The following is a 24,597-nucleotide window of genomic DNA, read 5'->3' as shown; positions in this document are numbered from 1 at the left end:
GGGAAGGGGAGAGGGGGAGAAGTGTGTCAGGCTGCTGCACAAGGGAAAGTGAAGTGTGACCTACCTGTCTGTCAAGATTTGCTAAAGTCTAAGTGACTGTTGATGTGGAAAAATGTCAGTTCAGAATATGGAAAGCAATTTTTATGGAGATGAGGTAAGCAAGAAGGAGACTCCTGCCTCTTCTCAGAGCAAGGTTTCAGTGTCACCTCAGGAGCCCCAGTGTCTGACAGCTCTTGGGACCTGCAGCTCCTCTGCTCAGAGCTCTGCTGCACTGTGTGCAGGAACTCAGCCTTGGGCCAGTGTCAGTGCTTCTAGCAAAGTATGTGAGGGTGGGCTGAGATTAAGAGAGAAAGAGACAGAGCAAGCACAAGTTCAGGAAGCCTGTTTTAGGTGTAGGTAAGTTGTTGTAAAGGAAAACAATTTACTCACTTAGAGCAAAAAGCTTCTTGTGGAATTATGTACATATGTGTAACTCCGTGGCTGCTTGTAGGAACTGGAGTTAAAAAACTCAACAATTACACACATAAGAAAGCAGGCAAGAATACTCGTAGAAACATGCAGTAGTTCAGCTGATGCCTGGTGCCAGCATCTGCATTTGGCAGAGTGACAAGCTTTACTGTGTGTTACATCTTCCTACACCAGGAGGTTAGTTCTCCGTCCTGTATTTTCCTCTCTTTTCCTCCACATATGAATAATGTTTCATATGAATAATAAAGGTCTAGAGAGCCTTTTTTTCTTCATCTTTGATAAGCTTATCATATGTAAAAAGGATTTGTCAGTGTTGGGAATTGTGTTTGGGAGAGGAAAGAGAGAAGCCATGTGTCTCAAGTTACTCTGATTCCTATTGTGGTGCAGTTTGGTCACTTCTGCAAGGTGACATAAATGTAAACTAAAATGCCTTTGAAAGGTACCAGTTCCTTTTACCCAATCTGGACTCAGAGGGTAATGATTTAACGTTTCAAACAAGCCATTAAATACTGATTTTTACCTGGGCTAGGAGCTCCCTGATATGTCTAAGTGAATGCTTTTATCGGGATGTGACAGGAGTGCAAAGGGGAAATGGGGCAGAGCAGGACCAGCTCTTCCAACAGCCTTCTGTGCTTGGAACAGGTACTTGTCAGTGATGATCTGCCCTGAGTTTTGGTGATGTAGTGTTTTTCCTGCTGACTCTAGCTGGGAGACAGATTTTCATCACTGGAAATTTTACCTGCTGGGCAGTGAAAAGCAGACAAACTGTGAGGTTTATGCTTTGTGATTTGGTGCTTCCAACTTTCCTCTGAGTGGAAGTCACGCTCTAGATACATCCACTGGAAATTTCTGAATCAAATGTGTTGTGTCACAGTTAAATAAAAATATATTCCAATTTGCTCATCTAGGCAATGGAATAAAGTGCTGGAATGGATAAGTTTTGTGCCATGTTTGCTCTCAGAATCTGTTAGTTTAGAAAAATATTCTTATTTTGGAGCTGTATCGTATTAAAGTTGTGATAGCAGTTTAGCAGTAGGGGCTCTGGAATAAAGATAAAATCAAAGTTGAATTATTATTATCAAGGCTGAATAATTTGTGTTGCCTTTGGAAGCTGTCAGCTTCTCTAAGTTAATGAATATTGATTGCAGTTGAGATGGTTTCAACAGCTTACAGAATTGTAAAAAGTTTGGTGCTCTTAGCAGGATTGCTTAATGTTACGGGAGCTGTTCTAGTAGTGTTTTGTTTGTTGTTTGGGTTTTTCTTTTCAAGTGCATTTGCTGGATTTGAACAGGATTTGTGGCTTGTCACAGCTTCCATTGTTATTTCACACCGGATTTGGCTCCCTCCTAGAAAGTGTAAGAGAAATATCATTACGGTGGTTTGATTTGCAGCTTGGTATCAGGTGTCAGTGACAAACCCTGGAGGTACAGAATGTTGTGGCTCATGAATGGCTCTCAGAAGGAAGCCACCCTTAGAGGCTTTGAGAGTAAAATAATGTGGGGTTTTTTCTCTGTTAACTTGTAGAAGTAAGAAAATGTACCTTCTCTGTATTCCATGTTTAGTTTTAAGGTTGTCAGTTTATAGCTACGGTTTATAGCTGAAGTCTATTAACACACGCTTTCTGTAAAATATCCCATTAAAAAGATAATTTCTCTTAAATTTTCTGATAGCAAAAACAAGCTGTTCTGCCATCTACAGCAGGTAGTATAAATGGGATAAAAAATCCAACATATTTCAGAAACTCCAAAATCCGTAAGATGTGACCAGTTTTTGAAGCAGTCTCTCACATTTGAAATCTCAGAAGAATCCATGGTGCTAACACAGGAGTTCCACTCCCCGTTTTCCCCTCTCCTGAGGTTTGCCACCCTGTGCCACCTGCCATGGCACAGCAGAGGTTTGTGCCCCAGTTCAGAGAGCAGTGGAGCAAAGGGACAGATTTTGAATAACTACACCTTAATTCTGCTTTTTTATCATAGCTGTAAGGTGTTATATGCTGAGCTTTTTTAAACTCAGAGATAACTGTGCAGTGAAACTTTGTACTGCTTAGGATTCTCCAAACGAAGATCCCAGATTTCTGCTTACATCGGTTATGTTTCCCAATGCTTCAGTGTTCCAGGGACATATGACCTACATATTTATGGAAAGAGAGAGTGAATCATGAGAGAAGGTAATGGTTTCCTAGAAGATCATGGGCAAGATCTGTTCAAAGCCAGGAACAGGAACTAGTTTTTCTGATTTCCAATTTTGCATCTTGGCTATTTTGTTTTTCTTCCCTTTGGGTCTATTGGGACCTAAACTGTGTCATACTGGGCTGTTTGGAATGCTCTACCCTCACCCAAATTTTTTTTTAAATCTGTGAGAAGGAATTCTACTTTTGTCTGAAACTCTGTAGTCGAGCTGATTCCTGCCCATTGTTTAACAGAAAATCCTATGGTAAATACTCCCTGTGTTTGCAGATGGGCCCGATGCCATTTTTCAAAACACTAAAGCAGTACTGGCTTCTCAGCAACCTAATTTGAAACATAATGTTCTAGCAAAATACAAAACATCAGCAGTAACAATAGGATTATTGTACCTCCCTTCATAGTTTTGTCTGGTCACAGAGATGTGCACTGTGGTACACAGCTCCAGATTCCATGCCTGAGTTCCACCTAGAACTGATTTTGGCTGTGTCTGACACTGGGGTGGAAGTTACAGGTTCTGATACTCAGTTTGCTTTGGTCTGTAGAACCTGAAGGAACAAAATGTGTCAGAAATATAACAGCCATTATTATTAATTTATTTATTGAAAAAAAAAAAAAAAACACAAATTTGAGTTATTTTCATAAACTGAAGGTACTAAAAGTGACTGATAAAGCTTACCATCAACCAGAGTCACCTGAAACATTTTTTGAATTAGAGAATTCTCTGCAACTTCAGTGAATTCAGTTGAAGGAAATAACAAATGAGGAATTGGATAAGTTGAATGTTTTTGAGTTGGATTTGGGGTTCTTTTGTTCTGTGAATTGTACCATTTTCCCTAAAAAATTGAAGACTTAGTCTTCGCTTTAAAATAAACAAAGCGCTACATAACCTAAATACCAGTGGTCAGTTCCTATACATTAACTGGATAAAACACCCACCCTCACAGTGTAATCTAACAAACACTGGCTCGAATCTCGGGGTAGTGTCCTTTTCCTGTTTTGTTGTTTTATCTTTGGAGTGGCTACTTGACCTTTCCAGTTGCTGGTCATGATAACGACGCTGTGTTACTTCAGTGAGTGTCACAGATAGTGCATGACTGACTCCTCTGCAGACAGCAAGTGCAGTTCATCAGCTGTGTGTTGTCACTGGTTCTTCTGATTACATGACCAGAGCCTCGTTTTGTCCTGGACAGCCTGGAACTTCTCCTAGTAACAGACCTTTAAACCTGTGTCTTCTTCACAAATGTATTCAGTGATATTTACTGTCTAATAGTTGTGTTGCTGCTGTTACTGGGAATCAGTTGTTTCTTTGGTGATTAAGGCTTAATAAATAGTTGTAGCTGTTGTGATGAAATGGAATCACAGTAGAGGTGCTGAATTATCCTTGCAGCAAAATTCCATGCCTTGGAAGTTGAAGCTGTGCCTTCAGGGCAGTGAAAATGCTTGTGGGTTCTCTCGTCCTTTTGTTTGAAATGGTGATGCTATTTCTGTTGTGATTATTCTCTTTACAGAAATGTTGGAACATCTTCATCAACAGTTAGTGGAGTCTGAGCAGAGGACCATGATCTACCTGAAACGATTTAACAAAATGCAGGCAGACTACCACAATCTCATTGGAGTCACTGCAGAGCTGGTGGATTCTCTGGAGGCCACAGTCAGTGGCAAGATGGTAAGTGATGGCTCAGATGTGTGCTTGCTTCCACACCCCCCAGAAAAGGGAGATCAAAATGCGAATTAAGTTCATAGTTATGAGCATTTCTGTCAGTACTGTGGCTCTTTACTGATGAAACACAGCACTTCAGATGAGAAATCCTGCCTTTGACCCTGTCCGGAACGATAAATGTAGTGCAGAAGATGAGTTGAATTGTGCTGGCTCAGAAATCTTGAAAAAAGTAATCACCGTCTCACAAGACACCTCAGATCTCTGGTGAGAGTCCCCTTTTGAGCTGTGGCATCAGCAGTGATTAGAGGGTATTTCTGTGACTCCTGACTGCAGTCCAGCCCATCAACTGTTGTTGTATGTTTAAAATTTCTGTCAGGTCTGTTTTAAGTTTCACGGTGCTGGAAACAATCTTCTCATCCAAAATTTTGACGAGGAAAAGCCTTGCTCTCTCTTCTGCTGAGTGAACTTGTTAATTTAATTGGTAAAGGGGACTGGAGTAGGAGTGAATGAGTTACCATGTGAAACGGGCCACATGTATGTGACTGAAGAAGGTAGAACTTTCTTATAGGTATTTTTTATACAAAGTTTATTGTATGTTTCCTCTGTTGTGCTTTCTTCTCTGCCAGCGTGCCTCTGTGCTATAACTTCTGTGTAACCTGAAGGTTATTCTTATGGCAGATGTTAGTGGCCTGTAGATGGTTTTAAAGGAGCTGTGAATTGTTATCAGGAAGAATGAGCTGGGGTTTCCTGTGCTGCCCGTTGAAAAGTCAATATGTACCTTCCTCCTGCCATCAGAAGGAACGTCTTGTGGTTTGTTACTGTGCATCTGGGATCTCTGACTGCTCGCGTATTTCCTGCAGGGAAGAATTTGCCTGTAGGTGTGGATTATGCTTTACAGGAGATTAGGAAAAGTATCTGCTCACATGGGCTTCGAAAACAATAAGAAACACGTAGTCATTCATTTGCTGCCTCCAATTTCGCACCTCAGTGCTCTCCGGGGGAATATCCAATTACCTTCTGTGGAGGAGGAACCAGGCGCTGGTTCTCTTGTTGCAGATGCTTGTTTTAATTTCCTTTATAAACCTTGTGCGGTGCAGTCGTTTAATCCTTCCCAAGTGTGTCCAGCTGAGGGTGCTCTTCTGTTGTGAATCTTGGTTTCTGTAATTTCTGAATCCAGAGTGGAGTTGAGTACTGAATAGAGTCATGTTGAAGCTGCAGCATTCAGAATTTGAAGGGGTTTCTTGTCTTGCTTTAGGTCTGGGAATATCAGAAGTGTCCCCATTTGTATTTCTATAATATATATTTCGGTGCATTTGCCTCTGTTCTGGGGAAGTTAATAACTGTTCTCAAATTGTGTTGTAGATTTCCCAAAACAAAAACCTAAATCCACTGAGATGTTTTGCATTGAAATGCAAAGTGTTGTACTGTGTAATTCATATTTATTCTCTCTGCTGTACAAGACATTATGCAAGTTCTACTCTCTAGCTAGACAACACATCAACATATACATTGTTCAAAGCACAAAACTGCTTCATTTTTGAATTTGATTTGATTTTGAACCTTTTGGTTGAGGGAAATCTTATGGAAACATAGGTGTTTGTAGTTTTCTTCTTGACTCTCTGAAAGTGGTGAGCATTAGTCTTGTGAATAGCATAACAATTCGCAGATAAAGAGAATTTACAGTTACTTTAATTTCTGAACAGAACAGTAGTTACAGTATATTCCTTCTGCTCTGTAGATGAGTCTCAGGTGTGTGATTTCTTACTCTCTTTTAAAAAATCAACCAAACAACCTTTAATACAGAGACACTTGTCTGGTAGAAAGTGTAAGTGTTATATAATCCTGTTCTCCCTTTGTTTCCTAATTTTTAGATCACGCCAGAGTATCTTCAAAGTGTTTGTGTTCGCTTGTTCAGCAATCAGATGGGGCAAAGTGTAGCACACAGTATCGACTTCACCAGGCCTGGAACTGTAAGTATTAACGCTTGGGATTTTTACAGTAACTGTCTCAATAGACAATACTACTTAAGCTGCATATTGAACAACAAATGTGAGATGGTAAAGACAAGACATAATGTGTTCAAGCTTGTATAAGAACGTGGCAGTTCAAAAAGTTTTGTGGATCTCAGCTCCTGGTGAATGACATGGTTATGCATTCGTAGCTGCAGAAGGATGATTAATTCTGCTGTAGTGAGGACAGTAAAACTTGTATCTGTTAAAATGCTAACTGAATGTTAAAAAAAATAAATAAATAAACCCTAAAGCTAATGTTCTGAGTGCATTTAATGGCACATCTTAGCCAGTTTGTTTTAGCTAAAAGGGGGAATGGTTGCTCAGCTCTGTTCCTTTTCTACTGTCAGGGATATTCCTATAACCCTAGGGAGAATTGGCTTAGCCAGCTAAAGGAGAAGCATCACACAGGATCATGAGAGCAAATGAGGAAAAGAGGAGGAAGGGAGGACTTCCCTTTTCAGTAAGAGCCAGTTGTTAGATAAGCTGTTAGATGGTACACCAAAGCCTTCTTATTGATTTACATGATGGACTTTTAACATTCTATCTAAGAATCTTTGATCTTATTGATAAGCAGCTCAGGATCCCTGGGGTTGTTTTTTTCCCCACTTTACCAGCCTCTGGTTTCTTTTCAGATGACTGCACTATACCTCACTCATTAATATTCTCTACTCAATCTCTTCTGCCCGAGTGGGGAAGAGGCTTTGGGGTTATTTTTCAGCAGCAGAACCAGTTTAGGATAGCTTCTAATGTCTATGAAACTATTCCTGTGAGATTTTAAATGACTTAATGATACGGAAGAGCAATTCAGTGCTACAACCTTTTTTAATACCTTGCTTGTTGAAGTTATTCAAGTAAGTGTTAATATTAAAACTACATTAAAATATTTTGATAATAAAATATTGTGTGCCACTGTTTTACAAAGGCAAGCCAAAGTCATGAATTATGCTTGTTGGTTTTGCTGTGGCAGGTGTTCATGTGTATTTGTAGAAGGAGAGCTTGGTGAACTGTCAAAGGAAAAGCAGAAGAAAATAAAATTCCTTATTCTAGCCAAGGTTTTTAATAACAATGACACTATGGGTACGTTTTGTTCCTCTTGGAAATCTGTTACAGAAAGATAAGGAGATAATAAAAATGTTCCCTTTTCTCCACTACATGCTAATATTTTCAGATATAAATATTATTCCTCATTGCTCTTCATGCTGTTTTAAATGCCTTCACTTCCCTGTTAATGGTCAGAACTCCTCTCTCTGACTTGCCACAAATTTAGGAGGTGCTCTCTTAGGCAGTCTGCAAAAGCTGCTACTCCAGGGTTTGAAGAAGGATCTAGGATCTGTTTGGCTGCTGCCTCAGTGGGCTGTCTGCAATTCCTCTCTGCTCAGATTTATTTCTGAGACAATGCATTAGGTACCCCAGTAGCCTTCTGTATTTTTGCCATCTGATGTTGGGGTTGTGTGTGTGTCTCTCCTTCCATGTACTGACATAACCCATTCTGCACAGCCACGTGCCCTCTTCTCTCTGTTCCTGCTCTCTGCTTGCATCAAGACTTTTCTTTTTCTCCTGTGCTTTCAAGGTGCTCCATTTCCCCAGGGTTTTGTTCATAATTTTTTTCTTTCTAGATTATTGATAGACTGCATGTTTTTCTGTACACCTATCACAGAGCTATTTTAGCTTAAACATCTGTCCTTGTTAGTATTTAGGTATAGGCATGTTTCCTTCTCTGTGAAAAAAGAGACTTTTAAGAGTTTTAAGAACAGTATTTCAGGCAGAATCTCTGTCACTGGAGGTTTTTAAGAACAAGGTAGACAAAAGTTACCATTCACGAGGAGTGGTTGATGCCGCCTGACAGCATTAGGTGACCACTCACTCTCTTACAGCCACACCACTTCTGTTTGCTTCTACTAAAAAATTCTCATCTGTGAAATGATTATTGATCTTGTGCATTATGTTTATTTACTTCTTCTGCTCTAAAAGTGTCTCTAAAAGCATTTATTCTCCAAAAGCACCTTTTCCACTGTACTTAAGCCACTACAGCCACTTTAACACAGTCTCCAGCTGTGCAGATAGGTTAGAGAAAGATGATGTGTTGGTGGTGGATTGGTGGATTTTTTTCCAGCTGGAGGTAAATCTTTGCCTCTCTTTTGTCCCAAATTAGCTGGGTTAAGCTGAGTAAAGCTGTGTCTTTCTAGCACGGTTGTATCTATTTTTGTACTGGGCTTTACTAGCATAACTATTTCTGTGTGACTTTGTGGCTCCTTTACCCACACTATTTGAGGTAGTTACTGTGCCAGCCAAACTCTCTGGTGAAGGACCAGTCCAGTTATAGCACTGAGACTGTTTAGATTACAGTTTTCTTGACTGTTTTAGGTCACCCCTTGACAATGAGGTTATAGTAGCTTCTGTGGTTGAAATCTAATGTTGTTTCTATAAGCAGATCCCCACAGACTGTCTGAGGCATTAGCCAAGTTTTGGAGGGTTAATCACAGTCTTTGCATATAGACATTCACTGTGTCATAGTCAGGTTTCCTCATCTTATTCTTGATTGATTGTAATTTCTTCATTTATTTCCAATGTAGAGAGTTCTGGTTTTATACATGAATAGCAAACATGTGGAAACACAAATAACTGTAAGAAGAAAAACGTATATATAGCCTATTTTACGAGAAGAAAAATGAAACTCCTTTCTCATCATGTCAAAATATTTCTAGCCACTCCCTGACTGTTGATCCAGGAAGCCAGATGAGATGGACTAAAATTCTGACTGCTTGCCACTAGGCCACTAAGCCATCCCATTACTTTTTCTCCAGGGATTCAAATACTTCATTGTTATACACTCAGATGTTATTGTTCTGCCCTTAAGTGGTTTCAGGTTTTTGCATAAGTTTTGGAATAAAGCTGGAGGCACCGTGACCCAGGCTAAGTAGTAGCACGAGTTCACAGCATCTGTGCTGGATTTGTGTTGGAAGGTTCCTTCACTTTTTGCTCATAAATACTTAGAGACACTGGAGTGTGGTCTTTCCAGCTACTCCATTTCACAAACAGCCTTCTGCTTGTAAGGGCCAGTCACCTGTGTAATTGCAGCGGGAAGAGACTTGCAGAGGGACAACTTCTTTGCTTATCCTTACCATTAAGTCTCTGTATAGGCAAGATAAGTGAGAAGTTTTTTTTAAAAAGTAATTGTCTAAAGGATTTTGACAGGCATTGAATATGGTGCTTTGTGGTTTGGGTTTTTTTCCCACTTCACTTTGAGTGGATTTGATAGGATTTGATCCTATCTCAATGACATCACCAGTGTCAGGGCCAGACCCTTAAATAAATTGGTTCTAATGGATCAATATCTCTAAACAGATGAGCAGAAAAGAAAATCATTAGCAAGGAAATTACTTTTTTGTGGTACTCTCATGCAGCCTTAAATTCCTATCTCTGTTATTTTGGGAATGAGTAAACACGCATTACATAGTTTGGAAGGAGGAGGTTCTTGAGTTTACAGTCAGCCATACTGGTACAAGTGAGGGCAACAGTCCAGGATTTGGATCAGGTTCTGAAAGCAGAAAATGCTAAAACTTCATCATTCCCTGAGATCTGTACTTGAGCTCTACAGTATATTTTGTTAAGTCAGCTACACTACACTGGTAGTTTGAAGTTACACAGAGAAGGAAGATTATATGAGTGCTGTTAACCAAAATGAAGGAAATTGAGGAGAATACTTTGGATTATATCCTCGGTAGCATTATTTGTATGCAAGCTTGATTTTGTTCCCAATGCATTATGCTCAATTTTTAATGTCAGGAAAGCAGTATTGTGTAATAGAAAGCCTTGAAGTCTCAGGCTTTGAAATTACAATAAAGGTGACATGTATCAGCTATTAATATGTGCTGTTAATGTACTTCCTGGTTTGCCCCCCACCATGACTGAAGGCCTGTCCTTTCATACTGGAAGAAATTTGTATCAGGAGGACAAATCCCAGAAACAAGTCTTACTTACTGCTCTGGCTTTAAGACCTGAGGCAAAAGAGGTTTCCATTGTAATCACACTGGGAAGTCTTAGCTGGCAAGGGCTTCTGGTGTCAGCTTTGTCCTGTCTGGTGATCTGGCTTGGACCTCATTCTTTTGCAGTGCAACTCCACGGCTCTTGCCAGCTCTCTGACCTCCTGGGTCAGCTTGTGAGCCTGATCCACAATCCATTAACAGGATGCATCTGCTGCACGCAGTGGGAGAGAGGCCACATGACTGTGTTACAGTCGGGAGATGTTTCCAAGGCCTCTCTGAAGCCCTCTTTTACCATAAGGCTTTTTTGTTAGCTGCAGTTGAATGTTATCCCCACCTTCCATCATGTCATTTGGCATGTATGGTCCTGAACTGGGAGATAAGAAACTTGAGAGAATTGTCAGAGCAAAAGGTCTGGGTTTAAGAATAGGAGGCCAGAGCACCGGGCCTGACAAGCTGAGGAAACATTTATTTAAAGGTTTAATTGGCTTCCCGACTTTCTGATATTCAGTAGGGCAGGGAACTGATGTAGGTGGTGGTAGATTTGAATAGTTTCAACTACAGTACTCTATCGTAGGACTATCATAGTTTCTTATATCTTTAGCACTCTGGAGATAAGTTTATTTTTTTTTTAACCTTTCTGATAGTGATTTGTCTGGTGGATAAGAGCATTGGTTGTAGGTTTTTTCTCTTCATTACACATCATGAAGCCAAGAGGACTGTGGCTTTTTACCACAAACATAGCACATTCACTCCCCATCAAAAGTAGCATAGGTTCAAGTCTTAAACCCAGAAAGAGCCTTTTTGGGTTGAAGTAAGATGTACACTTTCCTAGAATTTCTTGGATTAAGGGTAAGGTAATAAGATTTTCTGAACTTTGGATTAAAGGGCAAACTGGAATTGTTTCTTCAGAAACACATTTTCTGTCAATAGTAGAGGTGGGTGTTAACCAGTGGGGAATCTTTCTGTGACCTGAAAGCGGTGCAGATGTTTGCGTATATTGCACCTGTGTCATGGAATAGAATAAATGCCCATTATGTTTTTGCTGCTATTCAGTCTGATTATATTTACCTGTAGCTACCATTAGGTGAATTAATGTCCCTTGCAAGTTTTAGGTCTCTTTTGGCACAATTGTTGAAGCTGTGAAAAAATAGTGGGTTGTTGTTTTTTTTTTAAAGTTCTGTCACTGGACAAAATCACCAGCTCCTGTAAAGTTAAACTGTCATTTATAAGTTGTAAACAATGAGGAATTTTTTTTTTTTTCTAATTTTTGGGATAGCTGTAATGACTAGCATGGGCTCCTGATTTTCTTGTGCTCTGTGCTTTTGTCCTCAAACACCCTTTCTCCTGCAACTGTGCACATGCCATCAAGCTGTAATAGTTTGTGGCAGGTATTCAGCTTCTTACTTGTCAAAGTTTTCTGCACCAGGAGACCCCATGAAACCCAGGATCAGGGTAACTGAAGGCTTCGAGTTTGGGTTTTTAATCACTTTGAACCATTTAGAGTGGATTCACCTGGCATGATGTGGACATACCCTCTTTCATTTAAAAATAATAACTACATTGCAGCAAACAGCATCTACTCTAAGTGAGCTTTTCTTCAGATGAAATATATGAGTCTTCTGCATCCCTGTCCATGGGATGATTTTTATATGTTGCCATTTATGTATGGAAATGAAGAAACAAATGTCTCTCTTTATGTAATCAAGAAGGTCTTTTTTCTGCTGATACAGTATATAATGCCTTTTTCACAAGTTGCTGCGAGGTTTTTTTGTTTACATGAATTCTTCATCTCTAAAGGTGAGGTGTTGCCACCAGTAGAGGTTTCCACAAACTTTTCATGTTACTGTCCTCAAATCATGAAATAGCTCAGGTTGGAAGGGACTTTGAAAGTTTGTTTGGTCCAACCTTTTGTTTCCTTTACTGTTAAAACTTACCTTTAATGTCACCTTTGTCTAAATGCCTATGTCCATTTTCACTGGCTCAGGTCATGCGTATGTTGAAATGTCTCTCATCATGATACAGGTTATCTCCTGGTTTCTTTTGCTCACTTCTTGGTCTCCATAAATGCTGTCCTTTGTCTTAAATTGAATTTTAAATTGTCTTTGCCAGGAATTGTCTATATGTGTGTATAGCACCATGAAAGTTAAAATACTCATTTGCATCAGGGAATTGTAAGTGTCAGGCTAGTAAAAAGAATAATGTCAGATTTTTAAAATTGGTTAAAGAATAGAAAGAACTTTATTTTTTGCCCACAGGGAAAAGTATCAGGTTTCTTATGTCTTTTGTGTAAGGCTTTATATGTCTGTTAAAGAGCAGCCTGCTAAATACAGTGTTTATGTGCTTATTCATCTGCATGAAAATGTCCTCTAAAGTACTGGCAGGTTTGCACAAAAAGATTGGAAGCAAAATAATTAGTGTTGGTCTTATTTCATTATGTTGAACTGTGTACTTTTATTTTGAATTAAGACTGTTCTTTTCAGATACAAAGCTGTTCTAAGTATTTTAGTCTAATTAAAGAGAACATGACATATTTTGTACTAAACTACTTGAACCATGAATTATCACCATTGTTTATTTTAGTAACTACATCTTAATCTTCCTTCCAGAGATACTAAAAACTTCCCATTTTTCTTAGTTTATCCTTGGAGCTTTTTGAGATGAGGAATTGCTAGCATTGCTGAAAGACCTTAAATTGTCTGTCTTGGCTTTTGTTTTGTGCTGATCAGAAACTCCAGTCAAAGCAAGTATGGAGAATACTGGCAGCTGCTCTCCCAGAAGCCGAGATCTGATCGATACCACATTCATTGGTGTCTCTCTCTGAGCTGCCTCAGTGAACAGTGCAAACCATATATTCACATAAATGTGTCAGTGCTTCATATGTAGCTGGTCTAACTGATGGTTACGGTGGAACAATGTGCAGACTAGGTATGTTGGCCAGGTGTTGAGAGGAGGAACTTGTAAATATATCACAAGACAGACACTCCAATTTCAGTTCTAAGACATACCAGTATGAGGATTAGGAGAAGCTGCTTATACTTTTCTTTTCAAAGCCAATAGTCTGTTAATTTTTAGCTGATTTTTATTGGTTGTTTTTTTTAGAACTGTGCATTTCTCTGTGATTTATTTCTGTTAACTTTTTTTTTTTTCAATCTTCTTTATTTTAATGTGTGCCTGTTTGCCCATAAAGGGATATTACTCTATGAGCCCTTGTGATGACGGATATGTAAGTGTCTATATCTTTATATCCTTTCGCGTTGCCTGCTCAGTCTGTCACGGTCTATATTTCTCTTCATTTCACTATGTGGAACAATTTTCTCTGCATTTTAACTTGTCATGGCACTAACTGTATGGTTTATGAGAGGCAAAAACTATGCAAGGCTTGGAATTTCTGCATGGGGAACAGAATAGACGTTCTGGGTAACCTCATGGCTTCATAATACACGTAATGCAGCATGTCAGCAGAAGAGCAGCTTTGCCCACAAATTTGACCGGAAATTTTACAGCTTCCTATAGCACGCAGAAAGGAATTGTTTCTTCCAGGTGATCATCTGTACGTAGCATACAATGTCCCTGAAGTGTGCCAACACCAGCTGATCCCACAACACCTTTGGCAAAGCAAATAAATACTATTGCTCAAGGTAATACAGCACGTTGAGTTGTGCTCTTCAGAGGGGTGTCGTGTTCTACGCATTTGTATTTTTAATTCCAAAAGTCAAATTCTCTTCCCATAATAAAGGCTATAAAATTCTATCATACAGTTAAAATGGATCTTTTTTCCTTGAAAACCGAAAATGCAAAATTATATTCTGTGTACTGCCTGTGACTTCTGTAACCCAGATGGAAGTTCACATTCTGGCAATGCTACAAGTACACCATAAGTATCTAATTTTGCCCATAGTCAGTGCATTCTTTGTGAAGAAAGGAAATGAGTTTGCTTCTAAGTAACTCAGTATGTAATCAATTCATAAAAGTGATTGACACCAATTCTGATAAATGTCAGTCAGTTTAAAATAACCTGTATTTATATTTTTATCGCTTTCTTTAGGTAAAACAAGATTTTGCCTTTCAATAAAAACTGCCTATTTTTCCAACATGTGTATCACCTGGAATTGCAGTAAACCCCTGTGGGCACTCGACTTTCCCCTTAAAACAACATTTTGTTTTGAGAAATAGTCATAGAAGTCCTGAATGCAATCGACAATTCCTTATGTGATTCTTTTTATCCTGATGTAGAGAATACTATCCCTATTCACCTATGGTAAAAGATCACCTGCATCAATCAGCCTCTTCCTATTGATGACATGAGTGTTCATAACAGACACTTTTTTCTTAATGTTTAGGATTCCCTCACATAATTCTGGGGTTTGATATTGAGAAAAGTTGATTACAGATGAGCAGTTATGAATGAAATTGCCTGTGCTAAAAAAAAAAGTTTTTCCCTTATACAGATTAGTATAAAGTGTAATTAAATGTAACTTTGTACAATGTAGAATGTAAGAATTTACAGTGCAGAGTTTTCTTTATAGAATTTCTGTAAAGCTGACTCTAATTCTGAAGTATTTCTTGAATACAGGGATAGCTGTCAGCTCCCCTCACTGTTTATATATAAGTATTTTATACTTTTTTCTGGCATTTTGTCTATTCATTATATTATCACACAGTAGTACAGTGTGACTTTTTTATGTACACTTCAGATGTTTTAGAGAACCTGTTTTGTATGGCAAGTGGAAAGTTTTCATAACAGCATATCTCTAGTATAAGTAAGAAAAAAAATTAAAAACATTTGCAGATCTTCTTATGAAATAACTTTGCATAGCCCCAGGAGACCTGCCAGGTTACACAAGCTGAGAGTCTAATTCCTCATAGCCTGCATGTGGAGCAGTCTTGTTATTAGCATGTAACAAATGAGCTCAACATAAATTTGTGCAGTTTAATGATATGTAGAAATTTGCTCAGATTTTGGTTTTACTCGTCACATATTCATCACTTATCTGTAACTATTAATTTGGAATCTGCATTGAATTTACACTGAGTTCTTATAGCACATTTTCAGAGTGGGAACTAAGGACAGAATCTGGCTTTCAGCTTTGCCTTCAGCATATTATGAATATATACATCAAATAGCAAAGGGGAGTTGGTTTGAATGCAGGGCTACAGTATTTGATAAAATCAAATTGTGGTTTTGGCTTGCACATGAAATGCATCTGTTTTCTTTTATAAATATTGATTTTTTTTTCTTTCCCTTTGAACTTCTTTGGTTTATTCCATGCTGTTTGAATTCATGCTTCGCTTTGTTCAAAACCGAAGGGCTGCCATCTGTGGCTAATGTGCATCAGGACAGAATTGTTTGACTTCATGTGGCACCTGGTTTGGCTTTGGCAAGAACCAACACAAACATAAGTCATACCCCATGGTCCTACCAGAATGAACCGTGCTTGGGCTGTTGTTTTCTTCTGTTTCTCTTCCTTTCCTTTAGACACTGAGCTTCTGCATGTGTTTCAATTATGACAAATGATTCTGTCTCAAGATAGAGTTTGCATGAAAAGTATTTTGTTCAAGATTAAGTCTTTGAGTGCTGGGACGCGGGAACATCTTTGCTCCGTGTTCTTCACACTCTGTCTTTCACTGGCAATTTAAAAAATACTGTTTCTCAAGGAGTTAAAGTAATATTTAATCTGCTCCAGGAAAGGTAAGACTGGGAAAAGGGCTTGGAAGAAAATGCTGAGGAAATAAATCTTGTCATCTAAGAAAACTGATAGTGAAGAGGAGCTACTAAATCTGGTTTTTTAGTTTGTTTGTTTGTGTTGGCAGTGCCATAAGCATTCAATTGTTTAATAGCAAAATAATAATTTTTAGTTCTTTCACCCTGCCATTCATTGGTAGATCTCAAAACCCAGCTTATTCAAGAGAGTGATGCCTGCATCTGCTTTCCAGATGAGAAAAATCGAGGCCCAGAGACGTGAAATGATGTGTTTTGATTTGTCTGCAGTTGGTGGGTGAATCAGGACTAGAAGATATCTCCTGAGACCCAAGACCCAGTGCCTCACTCACTGTGCCACACTGGATGGATACAGATTAACTTACTTATGACTAATGGCAATAATGTAGATATTTAATGCAATAATGTAGATGAAAATGAAGAAAGGAAACATCTGCCTGTAACATGATTGCATTTTTTCTGCTTATCAATAGTACTGGCCATAGTCAGACTGTGAAATGACAGCACAATGAAGGACAAACTAGCCTCCCAAAAACTTTTTATTTCTGTTTAACCTTATTGAACCTGATGCAGCTTTATCCTTATTGCTTTCCTAGAAACACCAAAAGCCTGAGAGAGCTTCCTTCTCCCTGAGCAGGTTCCAGACTGATAAACTGAGTCTGATCAGCAAAGTGAAAGTCTCTCCAGCTCGGTGGTGCTGCCCTCAGAGCTCCAGTGTAGGGCCTGCCCCACTCTCTGCTGCCTTTCTGGCGTAGGTAGAGAACAGAGGCAAACCCTATTAAATGCTTTGCTGTGCTCCATCTGCCAGCCTAAAAAATGAATTGGCAATTAACAGGATTTTGTCCTGCTTGATCTAATTGATTTGTAAGACTCTGAATGTTTTTCCAATTGAAGTTTCCGCAGTTTGAGATTTATAAAAGCTTGCAAAATCTTGCACTTCCCAGGAAGTTTTATTTGTGTGGAAGGGTGATGCAAGTATCCTTACCAATTACATATCCTTTAGTTCGATTTTGATTGGAGCACGTTTTTTTAAGTCAACAAAGAGGTGGGGAAAAAGGATTTTGAGAAGCAGAGAGACATCTCTATACCCCTGGTGCCCTGCTCTTTTCTCTCAACTGTTCTCTGTTTGACTTTCTCATCTTCAAGGGCTCTGTCATTTCTTTTGCATTAAAGTGCTATAATCACTTTCTTTCCTGTTGTCATCTAATGGAAAAAGGTGCTGAGGAAAGCAAGAAAAATGATTTGTGATTTCATTGCACATTCAGGTACAAGGTGTTAGGTCTTTGACTGGGAAAATGGTTTTCTTTAAACAAAATTGACTCTTTATACTTATCAAAAATGCTAAGGAAAATGAATACAAATAAGAAGAAAACAATCTAGGGGTAGATATAATACTTTGAAAGACTTGTATTGTGTAAGATAAACTCTGATGTGAGAACTGCTGTCAAGACAGGTTACTTTTGAGGTGTACGACCTGTTAATTGTCTATTGTGAACAAGTATTGACAATATAAAATGCTTTCCAATGTGCATACAAGCTTATTTCACATCTAAGAGAGCAGTTCCTTGTATTAGGAGGGTACCCATGAGGTAGTGTGTTCAAGAATATGTCAGCTGGTGTAATTCAATATTCTCTATGGTATTTCGTGCTTTTTGTCTTCTAAATCCCACAGTTTTAAATCTGACAATAGACATTGATTATATAGCTCCCATTGAAAGAGGCTTGGTCAGAAGAAAAGACCAGTTTTACAAGCATAAGTGGTAATGAGAGATTTTTAGAGAGTGAGTAGAGAGATCAGCACAAAGAAATGACATTGAATATTCTGCAAATATGCCATGTAGTTGATATCATGAATGCATGATATGAAGCACTTTTATGCCACAATTGCTGCTTCCTGACTCACCTACAATTAACTCTAGCAAAAAATATTTACTGAAGCAGACAACTTTTATGTGGAACTTTTATATTGTGTTGATGTTTCTAAGCTTTGGCTTGTTGTGCAGTGGTGCCTGTGTATGCACTGTGTCCCACTGCACCAGAGAGGAAATATCCAGGACTCAACTGGACGTATCTTAGGCAGAACCACGGAGAAATTACATGCTGTTCCGTGTTGGTCTTTTCCATACTACAATACATAGCCTTTTCTTTACATATTAATATTTATACATAGGGCTATATTTTAGTAGCAACAGGCACTTGAAAACATTAGTGTTGAAACAAAGAATTACAGTAAATTTGGACACAGGAATATGTGCTGGGTCTTCAGTGAAATATTATTGCAACATAAAGGTATGAACATTTATTAAATCAATGAATGGGCTTTGCAAGTTCTTCATCTTCCTCAGTAGGCTTTAGACAGTAGCTTCTACTAATTTTTTTTTTTTTTTAAATGCCTGAAGTGGAGATAATTTGTGGAGGATGAGTGTGAGGGTAACATAATCAGATCATAAAAGAAGAGTTTTTCACCTGTGAAACACTTTAAGTGAAAAGAAAGATAAATACTGAAGTACTCTTTCTTTAGCTGTGTTTCTGGGTTTGCAGCACAGGTTTTATAGGAAAAGAACAGCAAAAGCTCAGTGAAAGAGTTCACAGTGGACCTCATTAGTAGCATTGATGTGAAATTTGGACTAATCTGTTGTAATTTCTTTTTTTCTTTATTTTTCTTATCCAGGCTTCCACAATGTTAAGAGCATCTTTAGCCCCTATGTAAGTATTTGTTGCTGAGTTTCATTTCTGTCTGTAGAGAAGAGAAGAGAAGGAAGGGTTTGTAAACTGAAGTGCACTGCCAGGTGCCTACAAATGGGAATCACTCCTCCTCTGTGCTTCCTCTGACCTCACTGAACAGCGATGCAAATACTGTGTGTTCTGTGTTCTTCTGTCGAGCAGCTTCAGTTCCATTCTAATTACAGCAGGATGTTGCTAACCCAGTAAATCTGCCATTCCACACCTGTGAGATTGTTTCTGTATTTTTGCTGTTTCCGCATGTTTCAGTCCTGTTGTTGTAATTGGTTTGATTCTCACAAATCCAGGAAAAGGGAAATTTTGGGTGCTTCAGGTTTGATTTTTTTGGGACTGAATTAATAAATTTAAGCTTATAATATCAAATAGGGATGGTATATCCAAAGTAAAGTTTTATTAAATTTTTGAGACACTGTTTTTATCCTTCTGTTGTTTACAAGATAATGGGGCAGTTACACATATGACATAAAGTTTGTTTTGAAAAGTGGTTGGATGGAAAGATAGTAAAACATTTTCGTGTACTGTATTTAAATACTAAAATTAAAACATTGACTGGAAGCAGTTTTGTTAAGGGAAACTTCTTTTGCAGTGTTAAAACTCAAAATAACGAGGTACTACTGATGCATAAAAAGTGGTCCTTTATTAAATCTCAGGCTGTGGAAATCCATTCAGGCCCCTCACACCCACCACCTTTGCCTTGGAGAAGACCTTTCTGTGTGCATGAGGGCTTAGAGGTGGAGTTGGAGCTGCACCTTGTTACTGCATCTGTTTGTAATTGTGTGCTAAAAGGCAGGAGCTGCTGCCATCATGCCTTTGTGGTCCACACAGGGGAGGGGAAAGAAAGATCTTACTGTACAGTTTTGGGCCGCTAGAAATCTCAGATCATCAGCTGGCTAGTTGTCTAGTTTAGTGGCTGCAGGTTATGATGGTAAGTGAGCTGCATGCATGGTTAAAAAAAATGCCCCAGATTAACAAGTCTGTTGTTCTAACAGAGAATAAAAGTAACCAAAGTGTAAAAATGTGGAAGCTCTTTTCCTAAGCAGACTTCCTGTTTTGGCCCTTCTCACCTCAGTAACATCAGCTGCACTGAACAAGGAGAGGGAGTTTTGATGAAATGTCTTTCCCGTTCGCATTTAGGAAGATGCAGGATGTGCCGTTGTTGCCCTCTTTGGATTATGAGAAGCTGAAGAAGGATTTGATTACAGGGAGTGATCGTCTCAAGGCCTTCTTACTGCAGGCTCTGCGCTGGGTAAGGAGAGGGCCTCTGGAGAAATAAAGAAATAGGTCCCTTTCTGGAGCAATCCAGAACTGAGACCCATTTTGCAAGCAAAATGATTGTTCTGGTGATCAGTTCAGCATGACAGGCAACTTCTCTCTTTGTCAGTGAAGTTTGCTAAGGCTCTTGGGATTATGCAGATAGCTCAGGGCAGTAGGTATCTGTTTGTAGTGTAACAGTGTCCTTCTCATCCATAAGGAATTCCCAGATTCCTGGGATATTCAATGGAAGTAATTTCTGATATGTTTTCAAATAAAACATATCAGAAATTGTCTGAGGCAGTTCCTTTTTCCATATATTGCCCTGGTTTATGTTTTTATAAATATTGCTGTATCCAAGACATATCTGACTCTAATTACAGTTCTCCTTTATAATCAAGGTATTTTACAGGAACCTGCCTTTTGTTTGACTTGGATTCTGTAATGGCATTTCAGAAAAATTACAGGTGACAACAGGAAGTTACATTTTCCTGCTGAAAAGGAAGTTGATGGGTTCAAAGTGACAGATGAAATATGTGAAAGATGATAATAGTGGAATTCTGACCAAGGTTTGATGTCCATTTTCACATAAAACCCCATCCATTGGAGCTGACCAGTGGTGGTTCTATCCCAGTGCTCTGTCTCAGAGGCTTTAGAAAAACACCACATCTGTAGCTATTAAGAGGGGCTTTTTCAACTTTGTGGGAAGTAATGCTGTATCCTTCCTGTAGGGACAGTAATGACAGCTGCCAAGTAACAGTTTTGTAATTGGATCACTAAGCTGAGGTCAGGTCAGTTCATTTCATCTCTTTCCCTTAGATCACTGAGGTTGAATTCCTATTCCCTGTGGAAAAGGTTTCTCAGCACCTTTAAAATCTTCAGGGGTCATCAATCCACGCTACCTCTTTTTTTGTTTGGTTTTTTTTGACTGGTTTATTTTATTGTTATTTATTTTAGCGCTTGACAACATCATATCCTGGAGAACAGAGAGACACTGTCCTGCAAGCCTACATCAGTAATGATCTCCTGGGCTGTCACAGCAACTGTGAGGTCAGCTGGAACTGAGAATTGTCAGTTGTCCAACTTCTGTGTGATACTGCTCATTTCTGTCTGTAAAGTGCTGATCATAAAACTTTATTGCACTCTGAAAGAGGAGGGGGAAAAAAGGTAGTAATGCTGATCTCAGGTGATACATTTGACTTCTACATCCTAGTCTTTAAATGTGGATGACAAAACTTTGCATTACAAGCGCTCTCAGTGTAGACACAGTTCTTGTAGACAAATGGAAATTTATCACCTCTCCTGGTGCTTAACTTCTGGGAGTTGAGCAGAAGCCAGAGGCCCTTATTTATGAGTTACCTCTTGCTTATCAGATCCTTTTTGAGTGATTATGTATTGTTAAATAATACACTCAATTAATTTCATTGATTTACGATAAGAACTCAATTAGGACTTCAGTCCAATATTGCTATGGAATATGTCATTATGCATCTGCAATAACAGGTTCAGCGGTACTTCTGTGAATTTGAAATGCTTTGGCACCCTTCTTTAGAAAGGGGAATCACCAGTGTGTTGATTTTGACAGGTTGTTTCAGTCCCTGATTATCCAATACTGTTGCTAACAAAAGTGCAACTTGTTTTCATTTGTACTAGTGAATATAGTGCATATTTGAGTTCCCCAGGAGTTGGAGGCAGTGGGTCTACTTGTTATGTTGTGGCTCCATTGTCAGTGCAACAGTAACTTGTACCTCTACAAAAGTTAAAGGATTATTAAATCAGCGATCTCTTTTCTCCCTGTAAATTTCTATAAGAGGGAAGTTGTAAGTAATGCCTGAAATAAAACAGAAATAAGTTGCAATGTTTTTTTGTAAGTTACTGAGCTGCTTTCCACACTCTTAGATGTCAAACTAAAGTGTACTTATTCAGGTAATTTTACTGCATTTTGTTCATCAACAAAATTGAGTTGTTTGCTCTGTGGGCTTTTTTTTTCACTGACCTAATATTAATTTTAGATACCAACTTTAACTGAACGGTGTTGGCTCATTATAATTCCCACTCTATGCTAGTGTTTTAACAGACTGAGCTGAGAGGCTGTGATTTGCTTATTTGTTCATTTTCCATTTCTCCCTCAGCCCCCTGCCAATAAAAGAGAAATTTAAATTATATTGACGTTACTTAAGATATCAGTATGTGTTCAGAGTTTATTTGCCATGTAAATTTAATGACGCTTTCAGAACATTATAGAAAACTAATTTTGCTTCATTCCTTCTTTAGTGAGATTTAATTAATGTTTGCTTTTTTTTTCAGAGAGGTGTCCTCAAATTGTTAAATTCCAAGAGTGAGGTAGTCAGACAGTATATGGCAAGGCTCATCAATGCTTTTGCTTCACTGGCAGAAGGTAAAAGATTCACTGCAAAAAATAAGGTAGCATTTTCATCTAATGCTGGTTTATAGGTACTTCACAAGTGCATGTCACTGCGTGTGAAAATTTAGAGCCTTATTTGCACCCTTTTTCTAGGGATTCCCTGTCTTTCATTACATGCATTCGGTATGTGGAAAATTTTCATTTTGACACAGTGTATTCAGCATTTCTGACTTGTTTTGGTGATTTGTGGTCTATGTGGGAACTTACCCAGGTGATTCCTTTAATATAGTCTTCAGTCTCTTCACGAGGGTTAAAAACAAAAATCCCCATTAATTAGAGGTTCTGTGAGCAGACCTCCTACCAGGCTGTGCAATAGCGGCTACTGCATCTGCTCCTACATTTTCCTGGTCCTCACCTGAATAAATCTTTGTGCATCACTGCTAACTATTTAGATGCTTATATATCCAGCTTTGTATCTCCACTTGTCCCAAATTAGCCCTTGGTTTGCTGCTATTTTTGGAGCTAACTATTGCTAGAAACTGAAATCCCACCTAAAGTCAGTAGCAGCAGGGCACTGGACTTTCCCAAGCTCTTTGGACATCTCTGTTCTTTTCCTTGAGTGTACAAAATTGTGATAGATCAGAAAGCATGTACTGAAAGAGAAACAGTGGATTCTGTGTGGTACTGATTTGGCAAGTGTGGGCCTCTAATGCCCCAAGTGTGTGGATTGAAGGCAACTGGTCTGCTACCCAACTTTATTTGTGCAGGTGTGTTTGGGGTTTGGCACAAGGTTGTGGCTTGTCAAGAAGGAACCGAGGTCAATCCTGCTTACTTTTCTAACGAGAGGGAGCTTTTCTGCCCTAGCTGATATCTCAGCATCTGTTCTTTCATCACTTTTTGCACCAGGTCGTGTCTACTTTTCTCAGAACCCAACGGTGCTGCGAGTGCTGGAGGAGAGACTGAAAGCTGAAGACAAGGATTCCCTTACATGGGAGACTGTTCTGGAGGCTCTGCAGAAATTCAGCCTCAGGTGATGAAAGCACAGCATGTGGTGGTGACAGCAGGAGAGGAAATGCAGGCTAGTTAGGCTCTGTTCAGGGAGGAAAGAAGAGCACTTGATTTTCCCATAACAATCATCAGAATCCCTGATGGCTGATGAAAGCAATGGCATTTATTATGGAGGAGAACTCAGTTTTGCTGACTGAATTAACCTGACTTCCTACCAGCTGTCCAGACTCAAGTAAATATACATCTCCTGCCACAGCCTTGTGTGCTTTTTATGTGTTCCTTAGCTGAACAAAGTGAAAATCTTAGTGTAGAAGCCTCTGACGATCCTACACAGAAAAAAAGAGTTGCATTACATTCCAAACATAAGGTTTTCATTATCCTTTCTGCAAACATTTTTCAGGGATTTCATCTTCATCCTGTTGATCCTCTTTCCTGGAGCTGTCTATGTAAGGGCTGTCTTGTTTCTTACTTTTGCATGAGCAGTCAAATGCCCACCACAAAAGAAATATGCAAAAGCAGTTTATCAAATAAGTATGATCGTAGGAACTCTGTTTTCGCAGTACTCAGGAGGAATATTCAGCCCTAAATAGTTAACTAAATGTAAGGAGATGGGTGTGTTCAGCACTTGATACTTTCATTCAACTTCTTTTCTAAACTCAGACTGCAAGTGTTCATTTGGTTTTGTTTGAGTTTGTTTGTTTGGGTTCGTTGATGAATGAGGGCTGCCTTTGGATTTGCTTCATTTAGAACTTGTCTGGATGAAACACGTGTAAATGTGCTTTGTGTAAAATTCTGCACTGCTTCTTGACAAGATACCTTGTACCTATCTGTGATGAAAGAGAATAAATCTTCATACCCTACTGCTTGAAATCCTAAATCAGAAAGTGATAGTTCTATTAAAGCAGTTGTTGGTAGTACAAGTTAGTTTGTATTTTGGGGTCTAGGCACTAAGCTGCTGAAAATTTGAAAGTTTTTTGCTTTCTGAAGAGTAATAGTTAATCTTATAGAAGTTTAATTCTAGATTTTTGACATGAGGGAAACTCTTTTGATGTGTGGTCAGATGCTCCCTTGTTTTGCTTAATCCTTGCCATAGATCTGATGCAATATCCAGCACTGAAAAAGCGTGTGAGCTTTCAGGACTAAAACTAGGAAAATACCTTCTTTGATCTTTGCAATTTAAACTTATTGCCTCTTGGAAAT

The 24,597-nt window shown here is 38.8% G+C and overlaps 1 protein-coding gene across 1 annotated transcript in view; it reads left to right on the top strand.

Moving 5' to 3' along the window:
* ARMC9 (armadillo repeat containing 9) overlaps window positions 1-24,597 on the top strand; it is a gene marked incomplete at its 5' end in the record, with an annotated part of 63,086 nt that overhangs the window by 8,681 nt on the left and 29,808 nt on the right. Inside the window, 8 exons of the mRNA XM_027890592.1 lie at window positions 4,163-4,320; window positions 6,186-6,284; window positions 13,500-13,535; window positions 18,703-18,737; window positions 19,908-20,019; window positions 20,982-21,074; window positions 22,332-22,422; window positions 23,296-23,419. Of these exons, the coding sequence (XP_027746393.1) occupies window positions 4,163-4,320; window positions 6,186-6,284; window positions 13,500-13,535; window positions 18,703-18,737; window positions 19,908-20,019; window positions 20,982-21,074; window positions 22,332-22,422; window positions 23,296-23,419 (748 nt within the window). The remainder of the gene's footprint in view (window positions 1-4,162; window positions 4,321-6,185; window positions 6,285-13,499; window positions 13,536-18,702; window positions 18,738-19,907; window positions 20,020-20,981; window positions 21,075-22,331; window positions 22,423-23,295; window positions 23,420-24,597) is intronic.

Source organism: Empidonax traillii, unplaced genomic scaffold (assembly GCF_003031625.1).
Source record: "Empidonax traillii isolate 1590-97213 ecotype Southwest subspecies unplaced genomic scaffold, ASM303162v1 scaffold292:size1342341, whole genome shotgun sequence".
Lineage (NCBI taxonomy): Eukaryota > Metazoa > Chordata > Aves > Passeriformes > Tyrannidae > Empidonax > Empidonax traillii.
Note: the sequence above shows the minus strand (reverse complement) of the source record. Positions and strands in the feature narration are given on the sequence as shown.